General features: G+C 36.6%; 1 protein-coding gene across 2 annotated transcripts in view; it reads left to right on the top strand.

The window, feature by feature from the left end:
• GALNT2 (polypeptide N-acetylgalactosaminyltransferase 2) overlaps positions 1-14246 on the top strand; it is a 92936-nt gene that overhangs the window by 49374 nt on the left and 29316 nt on the right. Inside the window, exons 3-6 of one of the 2 annotated variants that reach the window (XM_085055451.1) lie at positions 5106-5259; positions 10171-10269; positions 10795-10862; positions 11751-11816. In XM_085055451.1, the coding sequence (XP_084911577.1) occupies positions 5106-5259; positions 10171-10269; positions 10795-10862; positions 11751-11816 (387 nt within the window). Of the gene's footprint in view, positions 1-5105; positions 5260-7463; positions 7635-10170; positions 10270-10794; positions 10863-11750; positions 11817-14246 lie in introns of those variants that run through there. The other variant, XM_085055452.1, reaches the window with a different exon arrangement.

Genomic DNA, 14246 nt, shown 5'->3' with positions numbered 1-14246 from the left:
CTACTTTTGCTGCTTGACTGTTTCACATCAGTAAGATTTCATATATAGCTACAACTGACATACTAAAGCATACAGAAAAATGCAAATTGAATGTGAGTATTTTACACAATTCAAAAAGTTTAACTTATGAGAAGGACAACTACTCCTTGTAGTTGATGGCTTCACAGGTTTTGCTCCTCTTCTATTAATCCTCATGTTTGGCTTAGAAATTTTTTTGTCATGGCCATACATTTGAAATACCATGAGTTCTTGCAGAAAGAACTACCTGAGATAAACTTTCGTTTAAGAAGCTGGGAAATTCCATCCCCAGGAACATGTGAGGTATGATTTTTCTTTTTCAGTCATAGGCTCTCCAGGTACAGTATAAGCTCTTTGCTATTGATGGCTTTTTTCCTGTGTCCTTTGGCCTACCTCATCCTACCTGCTGTCTGGAGAATGGTTATGTGTGTATACCTTTTTGGCAAAGCCTTTACTTTGTGTGCATGTTGAAAAATAAAGCCCAAAAAGTTGAAGAGCATGGCTTATTTAACTTGGTTTCTGGCAGATCTTTTCAAGTATTTGTTCTGCTTAACAGAACTGTCTACAGATTTTGTTACTGGGGTTAGATCCACCCATTTTGTGCCTTCCAGCTGTTCTTCTTATTTTCCCTTTTTGAATGTTTATGTTTTCTGGGCCAAACCTTATACTTTCCCAGTGGCCCTAAGTAGCCTGAATATTAAAAGTGGGAAGTGTCACAGGTTGAAAGGGAGAGCTATCAGAAGCTGGAAGGGTTGAAACTTGAAGTAAGATTAAGTGTAAAGTAGAGCAGGTCATGCCTTTTTTCATTTCATATGTTGATTAGTAGTCTCTTAAGGCCTGATGTAACAGACAGGAGAATTGTTAATGCAAAGTAGTATCAGAGTCTGGAATCAAACATCAAAGGTTTCACAGACAGATTTATACACTCTTAAATCACTATTTTCTTTATTTTCAGTTAATATAGGCAAACTTCTGAATCCTTATGACAGTGAAGCTTGGTTTTTATATTTCTGTAGATTCTTTGCAGATTGTTTTAAAGTAAAGTGACCAAATTTTAGGAGGGCTTTGGTTCAAAACTTTCTCACTTTTCCACTGAGTTCAGGAGACCTATAATTTAGGTTTCATCATGATGCAGTAGCATCCATCAGAACTTCCTGGAATTAAGGAATTGTTTATCATCTTTTTATAAAGATTAAACCGTTCAGTCAGAGTTTATCCATCCTTTGTCTTTTGGTGACTTTTTGATATGCTGCAAAAGTATATTTTTGTTTTGTGAAAATAGTGATGTTTAGCTCCTGTAGTTAGACCCACCCTTAATGGTCTGCATGGATGACTAAAGCAAAGCTGTGTGATCAGTTGCATGTACTGACAGTAGTTTCAGTAATTACTCAGACACTCTTTTTCTGTTAGTTAATGAAGATCTGGAACCCCTTAATGCACGTAAGTCAAAATAATCATTTATGCTGAATGTCCCAGTGCTTTAAGTTGCATTGAGTCAGTAAGAGGGAGTGCAAGCTATTTAGAGGATTTTGTATCCACCTATTCCTAGTCTTTGTTGCCTGCCACTTGATTGTGTACAGATTTATCTGCTATGCTTTTTCCTCTTCTGTCTCCCTTCAAGCTGCTCTTGCTGTTATCTGACTTATCTCTAATAGATCTGATTCCTGTTGCACACAGCTGGCAGGGTCTTTTGCTGGAGTCAGAGCCAGGCTTTACCTCCTCCATGCTTCCTAAAGCCAAATTCACTTCTTCCGTGAGCTGTTGCTGCTTTTCAGTACACTTAGCTCTACAAAGTGGTTTACTCTCTTTTTAAACTTGCTTTATTCTTTCTGGACTAATTTTGCATTTGCTGGTTTTAAAGTCTTGGAAAATGGGAAATGATACATTTTAAAGGATTTATATCCAGCTCTATTTGGATGGAAATGGGGACGAAAAGAAGCACCTTGTCTGGATTTCACATTTTCCTTGTTTCTACTCAACTTCTTAGGCTTAGAACAGTTTGTAAAATAAGTACTTCCTGTCAAAATCAAGTTTAGTACTGCAGCATTATCTAGTTCCAGGGTCTTAGCTGGTTCAGTGTTTGGGGTCTGGGGTTTTTTTAATGCATCTGTTTTACTCTGGTAGCAAACTCTGCAGGTCACTTACTGTTGTTTAACAGAGTAGTTTATTGTCATGTTAAGTCTCAGTATAGGCAAACACACGTTTGCTTGAATTTGAAGTTACTGGTTCACCTAATTTAAGTTTGAAATAATGTAGCTGCATTTTCTGATATTTATTTCATTGAAATGCAGAAGACTATAAAGCCATCTAACTCCCCAGGAGAAACTAAATCAGTCATGCTCCTATTGGTGCACCTTAAAGAAGCATACAAAAGAAATTGTACCTATTATTGGAAAAGGTTTGTTAAATGACTTCTAGCTTCACAATTTAGCTGAAGATTCAGAAAGGCAAGACTTTCAGCAGAACTAAGGCTGGACAGTTTAGTTGGCTTTGAATCAGCCTTTCATTTCCCAGCAATTAACTTGAACCTTTGTCATGACTAAACAGGTGGGCAGCCCATGCCACATGTTATATTTCATCAGGAACACAACCTGTTTAAGAGCAATGCTTGTGACAATATCTCCACTACCACTGATGTGATGGCCTCACGGTCTCTTGTGTTTTAGCTGCTCTTTCCAGGGGAAGGAAAGCAACTGGAGGAGTGGTTGTGGGTGGCAGTCCTGAAATGGGCACAGCTTTAAAATCCATTCAAAGATGGAGTGAATGAAATTAGAAATCCTATATAAGTGCATTTTAAGTGTACATTGTATTTTGTAAAATGCACTAAAATCTTTATTTTTAGGCCAGAAGAACAGTGACATTACGTGTCCAGTATTTCAGAAAATATTCATCAAATGTTTCAGATTGAACCTCTGTTATAAATTAGAAACAAGGGTGATAATATAGTTTAGTTACCAAGGAAGTTCCAGAAGCTTTGAGATCTGGTGAGGGAGAGAATTTTAGGGGGAAGATGATCTTGTGATCTGTTTCTTCCAGTTTCTTGAATCAAGCTGGGCTTGCATTTTGTATAGTTTTGTCACAAGTGAGGTTTGGTGTAATTTTTCTAAATAACTCTCTATTGGGATATTTGTATCATGTTAGCTGGCTGAGGTGTGAAATGGTTTTCAAAGGAAGTTTCTGGAAATATTTTGAATAAAGAACATGAAGGGCAAGAAAAAGCTTTTGTCAGTCTGTGGGCTACCAGCAATAGCTGGAAAGTTGCCTTTTCAGAAGTCTTTCAGTGATGGGAATTTGAAAATCTGTGTTTCTCCCTCCAGTTATTTTCTTACCATATCCCTTTTGGGATGCTTCAAGAAGTGTCAAATATTCTGTAGTCTGTTCTTGTGTAACTCTCTAGTTCTGGCTTCTGTGTGTGCATGCACGTGTTTTAACTTGTTTAGTATGATAATTCAGATATAAAAAATAGTTGCTTAGTATTGACTAGCTATTTCTCAAACCATTAATCCACAAGCATGGGCACTTCTCTCTTTTATTCTCTTGGAAGTTTCTTAAAAAGAAACAAAACAACCTCAAACCACCTCTCTCTCAACCTGCTATTTTTGCCTTACAACCTTCACTACCATCTGATAACCAAATCACACCTTGGGTCCATGTTGCTTTTGTAGACGAGCTCCTTGGAGAACCATGAGATTACAGAGGGTTTTTAACCAAGTTGGTGGTATTTGTCTGGTTAAACAAAGGACAATTATTTTGTTTAATGATGAAAAGTGTTCTTTCATTAATGTGCTGTAGTTGGTGCATAGCTTATGGATAGAAAGCTGTAAATGAGGCCTTCCTTGGTTTCCCTGCTCTATTTGAGAGACTGAGCAAAGGCAAGCAAACCTTGGAAAATCTGAGCCACCTGTAACTCTTGTTAATAGCTGGTAGAGTAGTATTTTCTGTATGCATATCAGCTGAATTTAGGGCATGCCTGAGCTATAATATTTTTCCTGTGCTTGAACGGAGTGACATCTCTGCAACCTGCTGCTTACTGCACTTAGTTGAAAGTACCTCAAAAACTTTGTGTTAATTTTGAAAAAAATTACTAATAAATCCTCTTCTCTGTAATAAACAGTGACACCAAAAGGCAGTTTTTGCTTTGTATCTTTTTTTTTTTTTTTTAATGCAAACAGTGTGCTGTTCCCCCACACCTTGCTTGGAAGAAATTCTTATACACAACCATGTTTAAATGAAGGCTGTTGTATTGCATTAGCACTTGACCTCTGATTCTGAGTTCAGTTTGGTATAAATTTGCTAATAAATGGCATAGGTTTGTCTGTCAATGTTCAACTGGAGGTAAGAACTGGTAGTTTTAAGATACCTGGTAAATATAATACTGTTTTACACCTGAAAATGGTGGGACTTCTGAAATTTTGTTCCTAGTGACTGGATGTTAATCTGTCTTTCTGTGTTAGTGCCACAACCAGTCACGTAATAACACAGTCTGTGTTAAAGAAGGATTAAACTGAATGAGTTCTGATTGTCAAGGAGGTTTCAGTTGTGTAATATTGGAGAGTGATCTAGTGCTCTGCCTATGTGAAATATTGTTCTTTGAGAATGTTGTGTTTCTAAAAGGCCTGTTTCTCAAATGGTTTGATTATAACTGGCTGTGTTTTTAATTACATAATGGGACAGTAAATTAAATTATATTGTCTTTGAGGTCTGGACTGGATCTTTAGAAAACTTTATAGCCAGATCTGACACTTTACTGCCTTTATGACGTGTAGATGTTTGGGTTTTTTAAGTGGAAATTGTGGTAGATGGAGTTTAAAAACCCCAACACACAAAGGGGACAAGATGAAACATTGTCTCATGATTACTTGGATATACTGAGATCTGTGAAATTGTTCAATTTGATATTAATTTGCAGGATATTCTAAACAAATTTAATATGGAAAAGTGATTGTTGATGTTACACTGTTAACGATACTATTGAAGTTTTATTACTGCAAAAATTAAAAAAAAACCCCATCAATGTTTGGATTGTTGAATGCTGTTCCTTGAATTGCTAAGATTAACCTGGATATTCTCCTATTTTTCTACTGTAGGCAAAGTTCGGTGGCAGGACTTTGATCAAGATGCCTATGTTGGTGCTACTGTGGTGCGATCTGGTCAGGATCCATATGCACGGAATAAATTCAATCAGGTGGAAAGTGACAAACTGCGAATGGACCGAAGCATTCCTGACACCAGGCATGATCAGTAAGTGCCAAACTGAGCCAGGTTTGACTTGGATTAGCCTTTCTCTATTGCTTTTGAGCTGCTTTTTCTGAAGCAGGAGCTCTCCAGCTTTAGAAAGGACAGTAACAGTAAACTCCATCATCCTTGAATAGCGGGTTAAAAAACAATAAATCTCATTCAAGTTTTTCTGTTTCCATTGCTTCCATCAGTGTGTATTACGTATCCAAACTGGTGCTGCATTTCAGTCTCTTTGTTTCTGTTTATCTGATGGCATTTCTTGGTTTCTACATTTGTAAGTCTCTTTCACAGTGTGGATGATCAAACAGTGGAGCAGGTTGCCCTGAGAGGGTGTGAAGTCTCCAGACTTAGGGATATTCAAAGCCCAGTGCATAGCCTGCTGTAGCAGGCTCTGCTTTGAGGGAATTTTGGCTAAGAGATCTCCAGGGCCACTTTGGATCTCAGTCACTCTATGGTTCTGTTCATATGTGATGATTGTCAACTCTAAACCTAAAGGATCAATTTATGCACACCCTGGTAAATGTAGGACAGAATTATACGTTAGGCACCTTGTGCAGTTTCAGGAAACAGTAGACTTCACAGTAAGGAAAGATATTATTTTCTACTGGTTAGAGTAGACCTTAATTTTAAAAAGGATTTAATAACTTGCATGAGTCCTGTTTAAAAAAAAAAAATGTTGCTCTTAAAAATACAAATCCAGGTTTGATTGCGTTTTAAGAACTAGGCAAGCCAGTCTCAAAATATAAAACTAGCCAACTGTTGTTAATTTGCCTAGCTAATTCTATAGTTAGGATGAATGTACATTTGCAGATCTCTAAGTAGAAGAAGCTGGAAAAGATGCCTGAAGAAGAAAGAGAAAAGGAAGGTTCCTGTTTTTCCTCCCATAAAGATCTTTAATCAGAAATGACATAGTGAAGAAAATCTGTATAAAAACTGAATGTTATTTTTAAAATCCCTTGTGTAATAGCATGGATTTAGGTTTCTTTTGCAAAGTATTTGTAGATAGAGTAAAGCAAGTCTTGTGTAATCTGAGGTTAATTGAATGGCAAAGGAGGAAGAATCATGATGCCCATGGTGTACTGAGGAGTTTAAAATTACTTTTGAGTTTTCTTCATAGAATGTACTTTTTTTCACAAGAAATATATTTTAACTTTTTAGACTAGATACTCTTTTCCATCAGATCAAACTCAGCTAACATCTTTTAGATGTTTCTATGATTCAGATATGTTGAATTTGGAATTTTTTTGATATCTAATAACCTTTGAAGCAGAGGGGTGTCTAAGAGACAAAGGCTGTCCTTTGAGAATAACTTAAATAAGAGAGATGATTGGAGGCAAATTATTTTACCATGGCCATGTTTGTTTTAACTCTTGGTCTTGTGATTATATGCTGACTTGCCTAAGTGTTTTCACTAAATGGAGCTGGAAAAAATCCAAGAGAGATGTTTCTGGGGAAGGACTATATCTGAGCTGGAATTGTTGCTTAGACTTTGCCATGGGGCAGATTTAAGTGCCCATCAATCTGTAAATAGTCATCTTTTAAAGAAAAAAACAACCAAACAGAGAAACAAATTGAAGTAATCATTCTTACAAACTGTCCTTAATGAGTTCCCTGCCATGTTGCAATTAATTTTCCTTCTATTTTGGGAAGAACTTTCACTGCAGAAGCTGAAGAAGCTGCATGAAATAGTTGTTTGGGAACTGTGCTATAGAAAGAACAAAAGCAATAGCCATAGGAAGAATATCTGAGCATATGACACTTGCAAGCATGTTATTTTCTGACAAAATTGGAGGCAACTGGGTTGAGATAAAGATCTCTTGTGGACCTGTTGCAATCTTCTTTAAAGAAAGAAAACTGGATGAGGAAATACTTTGTTTTTGCCTAAATAACTCGTTATTAATTGTATTGATGTGTCTAAGAGGCTGTTTGACTTTGAAAAAAATACATAGCAATATTTAATTGCTGAAATTGTCTAGACTGTTTAGAAGCAGTTTATCAGGATTCTGCATTAGATATGTAGATGTAAGTGTAATTATGCATCACTTAATACTGTATTGTTTAGTGGTTTTTTTTTATATCATGCAAACTTCTGCTAACATGAAGACCAAAGATTTCCACTTGCTTTTTGTGAAAGCCTGCCACCAGTACCAGAAACACTTTTGGTTCACCTGTTTTAGCAGCTTGCCTTTTTTTTTAAGCAAAAGGAAGAAGGGAGAAACAGGCAGATACAGCATAAGAAAGGAAGCGGAGAGAACTCTGAGCAGGAATATGGATTCTCACTCCAGCTGATGCTCACAACTACCACTTTCAACAACTCTGAGAAACCTTTGGGTTTCCTTTCGGTTCATGGTAGATTTTGGAGATCCAGAAAGTGACAAGTGAGTGTCACAGTTGTAATAGGAAACTTGTAGAGCTGTCCTCCTGTCAGTGTAAAATAGCTGGGATGAAGGATTAAATACTCGGTGTTTTCTGTGGACCAATATTCACCATGTAGGCTTTGGACTACTGGTTTCTGATCACATGTCCTAACTGATGTGATGATTTTTAAGAATTACTGCTAAGTACCATAACTGAATTAAGCTGGGTTTCCTTTCACATTTGCCAACTATTAGAATCTTCTGACCTTACACTCAAACTTTTATTCTTAAGTAGAGAAGAAATAAACTTTCCTGTGTCTTTGGTACCAGTTGAAGTGAATGTTCTCTTTACACTGGTTAAAGTGTGTATTTATGTCAAAAAGTGGTTTCAAACAAATCAGAGATTTTGGGAAAAATCGTTAATTAAATGAACTATGTACTTTTCATATTTTAACTGATTTCAATGACCTATGGTAAACATTGAAGGTCTAGCTTAACTAGATGTATTTTTCTATTCTGCATGTAAAATTTAATGCTGCAGCTTGAGGAGAGACAAAGTTTAATCTCATGCCAAAACTAATGATATTGTTTCTTTGGTTTGAATTTTAACTGTGGGCCTGTTGACACAGCAGAATAGGAGGAAGACTGATACTGAGTCAGTTAAAGTGGGGATTTATGCAGAGCTGAAAACAGTAACACTTGGTGAAGCATTCCCCCAGTTTTATTTGGAAGTCTAAAAGCCTTATTTCTCCCTCAGAAATATGCAGTAGTGCTCCTCTCTTGAGTGTTATTTTTAAATTGAGAAACTTCATTGCCTTGAGTAATTCCCCCTAATATGTACTCTGGCTCAAGTGCTCTCTTCTGCAAAGAGATCAATATAAGTTTAATGTGACTTTTTAATTATTCTAATGCAAGTGCTTCATGTGATAACTGCATGCACAGTAGCCCTGTCCTCTGTGGGCAATTTGAAAGTTAGCAGAATAAAGAATATCTTCTTTGGCACCACAGGCTTTGGAGTATAATAATTGCATGTCTTTTAGCTGTCTGGATTAATTGCCAGAAGCTCACACTAGAGAAGCTCTTCTTTGTTTTTCAGGAACGCATAGGCATTTGAGGTTTATTCATTCCACACTGGGCACTAATGACAAAGCCATCTTGTATTCCCACCACAAAGCTAGAGATGGCCCTGCTAATCTGACACAGCACTTGTGGGCTTGGCAAAGGTTCTGTTTTTGTTCAGAGCCAGCTGAAGTCACTGCAGTATGAAAATGCTTTGTTTCATGCAGGCACTAATGCGTGTGACGCTATAGCTGCATTGTATCAAAAATATGGCAGGTTTTTGGGATTTTGTAGGGTGGCCAAAGGCAAGGAACACATTGCTGCTCGCTCTCTGATTCCAAGAAGTTGGCAGTTTCATGGTTTAAGGTGCATGTTGCCCACTCCACACCTAATTAAACATCTGCTTTTATACAGGCAGAGGCCTAGCTTTACAAGTGTAGGTGGCAAACTTCCCTTAAAAGCTTGTCTTATTAATACTGCACAGAGTACAGAAACTGAATTGCTGAAATAAGTACTGAAATGAATTGCTGAATTTGCCACAGTTGTGTGCTAGCTGGGTTTATTGCCTCTGAAGACAACTAGGCCTGTTAAACTCTACCCTAATTAAAGGACATGGAAGAAATATGTCACTGGTGTTGTCACTGCACAAATGGCAATCAGTATCGTGACTTGTCATGGTGTAACGCTTTTGGCATAAAATCAATGTACATTGTTTTCTAGTACTGTTACTTTCTAGTACTGTTAATTTCTAGTACAATGAGGATAGTGTCTTAGGTTTATTGGCTTAAATACCTTAACTGTATGTAGTCCTGCAGGAAGCATTTTGGGATTTGCTTCTTTTTGCATATTATATATATTTAAGATTTCTAGAGGTGATGAAAAATGAGTTGATGTAGCTGGAATATTTCATGATCTTTATGTTTTGGAAGGATATGGTTCTGTGTTTAGTTGGCTCAGCATTGTCATAGCTAGCTCTGTTTTTCAAATTCTGAATGTTATAATCCTTATGAGCTCCTATTAGAATAGAAAACTAGTTTTATGTATGAGCAAGACTAGGATGTTACAGGAGCTTTAAAAGTATAGGGAGAAGTGGGCACATGCCATTCTAAAGAAAGATACAGTCAGAAATGCCTGTGCATTTTCATTGAAAATATACTTATTTCCTTTGATGCATTGAATGCTTTTAGTGTAAAAGAAGGGCTCTCTGTTTCATACTCAGCTGCACAAAAGACATTAGACATAGTGCAGTGATGATGGTCTGGTGAATTTTCTGAGCCTGCCCATATCTGCCACTGACTTCTTAGTCTTTTGTGTACTGAGACAGCTACCAAAAGTGTCAAAAGACAGGCTGATTATAATCTCACTTGAAAACAAGGTAATTTTTCTTCCTAGGCAGGGTGTATATGAGTTTAATAGATAAATACTTTGCAATGAAAGCTGTCTGCCAAACCTGAGATGTAAAAATTATGTTCAAATGACAAGGTATTATTTCTTTCAGGTGTCAGCGGAAACAATGGCGGATAGATTTGCCAGCCACTAGTGTGGTGATCACCTTTCATAATGAGGCAAGGTCTGCTTTGCTTCGAACTGTTGTCAGGTATGCATGAGAGCCTAATTTTTCTCTAAAGGCCATTCATTTCTGACAGATAACAGCCTATGATAGGAAAGTAACTACCCATTATGTTCTTCTGAACTATTTCCAGAGGAAAAGATGAGTCTTAATTTCATTGAGACTCAGTTCTTACATTCTGAAATAGTGGTGTTAAACAAAACTGCTCACCTTAACAAAAGATGCATGAAGGTGTGGGACCAATTTCCAGATGATGTTTGGAGGCTGACTGTTTCAAGAAAAAGTCAGGGTAGATAGATTCCCAGGTGGTATTTGAGAGTTGTCCAATGCACTGATTTCTGGAGGCTGGAATAGTGGGACTGGGAGGCAGGGAAGAAGGAAAACACAAAATTATGCATGTGCTTCTTTCCATGCTTTCTGTAAGAATAGGCCAACAGCCGTTAACATAACATCCTGGACTAGGTTCTACTGCAGCTTAACAAGGTAACTGCTTTTATGACATTATTGTGGAAAATTAACACTGCTTGAATGCATTTTTTTTGTCTGTTTCAGTGTCCTTAAAAAAAGTCCATCACATCTTATTAAGGAAATCATACTGGTAGATGACTACAGTAATGATCGTAAGTAGTTTTCCATGGTCGGTCCTACCTTACTGTGCTTATTCTGGTAAGATTTCCTGAAGATGCTGATAGGTGACTCAGTTGAGAATAGGACACATTAATAGGAGTTTGCAGAGACTTAGCCAAAACCAGCTCTTAACTCTTCCATATCTGTCATTGTGGAAATGCGAAGACTTTTATAAATATTTCAGGTATATCTTATTACTTCCTGAAGGACAAGAGTGTATCTTTAAAAGAGTCTTTTCATAGTACGTTGCCTTAAGTAAAAATAAAACCCATGGTTCTTGCAACAAATTTTTTGTAGCACAGTTGTAAATGAATACCTGTCTCCACCAGTCTCTTGGAAAAATTCTTACTGAATCTAAAATAAGTCAATGTTTTGTACATACTAGAGTACCATGATACAAGTTTAAACAATTGAAATGGACCTCAGAGTAATATTTCTTAAAAGAAGGTAATGTTTATATTTGCCTTAATACTGTTTTAGCTAGCTTAGGACAGATTTGTCTTAATGTTGGTTAGAAAGTGAGCTTTCTTATATGCGAAGAAAACAGCTTTATTTAATTCTACAAAAGTTTTTTCTCTTTATGCAGTGTAGAAACTGTCTAAAGTAAGCAAAGAGAAGATAGTTAAATAAAATTACTTCAAGACTGTAAAATTAAGCTAGTTTTAACTAACATAAGGAAGATAGTAATTTCTTAGCCTGGTAATTTTTCTTGTGAGATGAGTAACTAATTATGACCACAAACATTTTCACCTACAAAGCTTTTGTTTTGATTTGAAGACAGCCTCTCTTCCAGTATACAGTGTTGGATGTCAAACTGGTTCTCATCGCTTAATATTTTTTAAAAATTATTTTAAAATTTATTATTATTTTATTTTTTAAAGCTGATGATGGTGCTCTCTTGGGAAAAATTGAAAAAGTACGAGTTCTTCGAAACGATCGCCGGGAAGGTAGGCTTAATCTTAGGGGAGAAAGATACGAATTCCACTACGCTGCCTTATCTGTTCGTTTTCGTCAAGTCTTTAAAAGGAACGTTCTACTTTATATTCCATATTGAAGGGGAGATTTTCACTTTATAAATATACTAGTAGAAGGAATAAAAAAAGTATTTGTGCAGGTAAAAACAGTAACTGATTGTTTCTATATTGTTGTGTGCACAATTGCCTGTTGTCAGCTTTTACAGTGAAAGCTTTCTTCAGGAACTGTATTTAACCTTCAACCTTTCCTTTCTCTTACTGCACTGAATCTTTAGTTAAGCTGCTCCCATTGTATGCACGGTCTCACTGTAAAATGTATCTATGTTTGAAATAATGCAGCTTAAAAATATCCCTCTTCTTTTGCTAGTTCCCTTATTAGATATAATTTTAAGCATTTAGTTGATGGACAGCCTGACAAACAATTTGTTTTGACTTAAGAGGGTTTGAGCAGCCAGAACTGGGACCAAGTATGCTGATTTTGCTGAAGCCCGTGTGCCCTGTGACAAATTTGTCTTAGATTTTTGTTTTCTTCTATGTTCCTTTATAAATGATGGTCTCATATCACTGAACCTTTCAGTCAGCAGTTTACTGACAGTGGAGTTAAAAATACTAGATACAGGCAAGTGTTACTCTACAGCTGTCTGAAATAATAACTGAGATTTGACAGTTGAAACAGCTGACTGAATTAGCAGATATGTGCTTGTTAATTTTTGTAAGCACTGTGTCTTCTAGACTAGCAGCCTGGCCTGGGAAGGAGGTGGAATCATTAGTTTGTCAGAAGCAAGAAAAAACATGCACAAAGCCTGTGTTGTCCCCTAATTAAAGTTATTGCAGTAACTGATGGGTTCTTAGTGTTTAAATATTCTATTTGGAATATACTTGTGAACAAAGGCTTATTAGGAAAGCAGGTCTTTTATAACTTGCCATGGTTGCCAGGTTCTGAGCAAGTTAATGTCATTTTTCAGTGCAGCACTTTGAGATAGTAGTAAGGGAAAAAAAGAGAATGAAGTAACACCTTTTTGATGTTTATTTTTTTAGTAATTATAAGTATTAATTTGTAATGCATGTACAGATACATACTTAGGAATGTATGTCTGTATATATGCATGTAATTAGTATATCTGAAAATGAAATATAATTTGACAGATCTATTACTGTGTCAGAATAGAATGACTGTTTGCAGATTGAAGGCAGAATATTAGTTTACTTTGTATTTTTGTGAGATTAAGATTAAAATTACGCGAAAAAACGAAAATTTAACAGAATTGGTAAAATCAACCAATGTGTAGGATGCTGAGTAACTCAGCTGTATGAACAATAGAGGAAAACTGTGGGTTTTAAAACAATAGTTGAAAGTATAGGGATGGGATCAGTGGAGGGGACGACATTAATTGCCTTTCTTTCAGAAATAAGCATTGCAGCTTTTAGTCTCATCTGTAGTACCAGAGTTTGTTATGGGAACAGATGTGCTGTGGAGGGTGTGGTAGTCTACAGAATAAAAGTGTTAATTGGAACCTTTCCAGCTGTATTTGTTGTAAGCATAAAACTCATTGTGGAGGACTCAATGACCAAAGGGCTCACCTCCATTCTTTGCCATTAAATATGAAACTAGAAATACTGCTGTGTGTTTTCTATAGAATTAGAGCAAGACAGTAGGTTCTACAACGTTATTTAGAAATAATAAGCTCTGGGAGGAGGAATTGAAGAGTGGGGAAAAAAGGTATAGTGCTTGAAGAATGGTTTGATGATGGAAGGATGATGGAAAAACTGAACAGGACAGATTTAAAGGCTGGAATTAGGGAAACAAGATAAAGTCAGTGAAGTGCAGTTAGATGCCAGTGTGCCACTGACAAGGTGTAAAATGTCAGAGAGCCATAGCACAGTGCTCACACTTGAAATAAGAGGTAGGAAAAGGATCTTGATGAGGCTGTTACTGAATGTTGGACAGAGCAAACAAGCTTTTCCTCTTAAGCGTCTGGTGTTCTGTTTGGCATAGTCATATTTTGTGTATTTATTTTGTAAAGGGAGCAGTAAGAAACAGGCTTGACTCTTTTACAGTGTTTCAGTTGGGGGGGGGAAAGCCCAAACAAACCAGAACACATTCAGTGGGAAACAGCGGAGAGAGAAAGAAAAAAACCACCCCAAACTTACTCATTTTTAGTCTTGGGTGACAAAAGGAAATAAAAGAATTTTTGAATAGTAGTAGAAAAAAGTAGGGAGGAAACTTGCAAAGGAATGGGAGGAAACTTGCTATGTGTGTATATATAGTAAGGGACTTGAAGAAATGGTGAGGCCATACAATAAATAAATATTAAAAGGGAAGGAAGGAAAGGAAAAGAGCAGGGTAAATCAGTGAGAGTATCTACATAATTGACACTGAGAAGAGAAGAGAAGAACCTTTTG

Source organism: Lichenostomus cassidix, chromosome 3 (assembly GCF_008360975.1).
Source record: "Lichenostomus cassidix isolate B80296 chromosome 3, HeHo_3.0, whole genome shotgun sequence".
Classification (NCBI taxonomy): domain Eukaryota; kingdom Metazoa; phylum Chordata; class Aves; order Passeriformes; family Meliphagidae; genus Lichenostomus; species Lichenostomus cassidix.
This window is presented reverse-complemented; position numbering and strand designations above follow the sequence as displayed.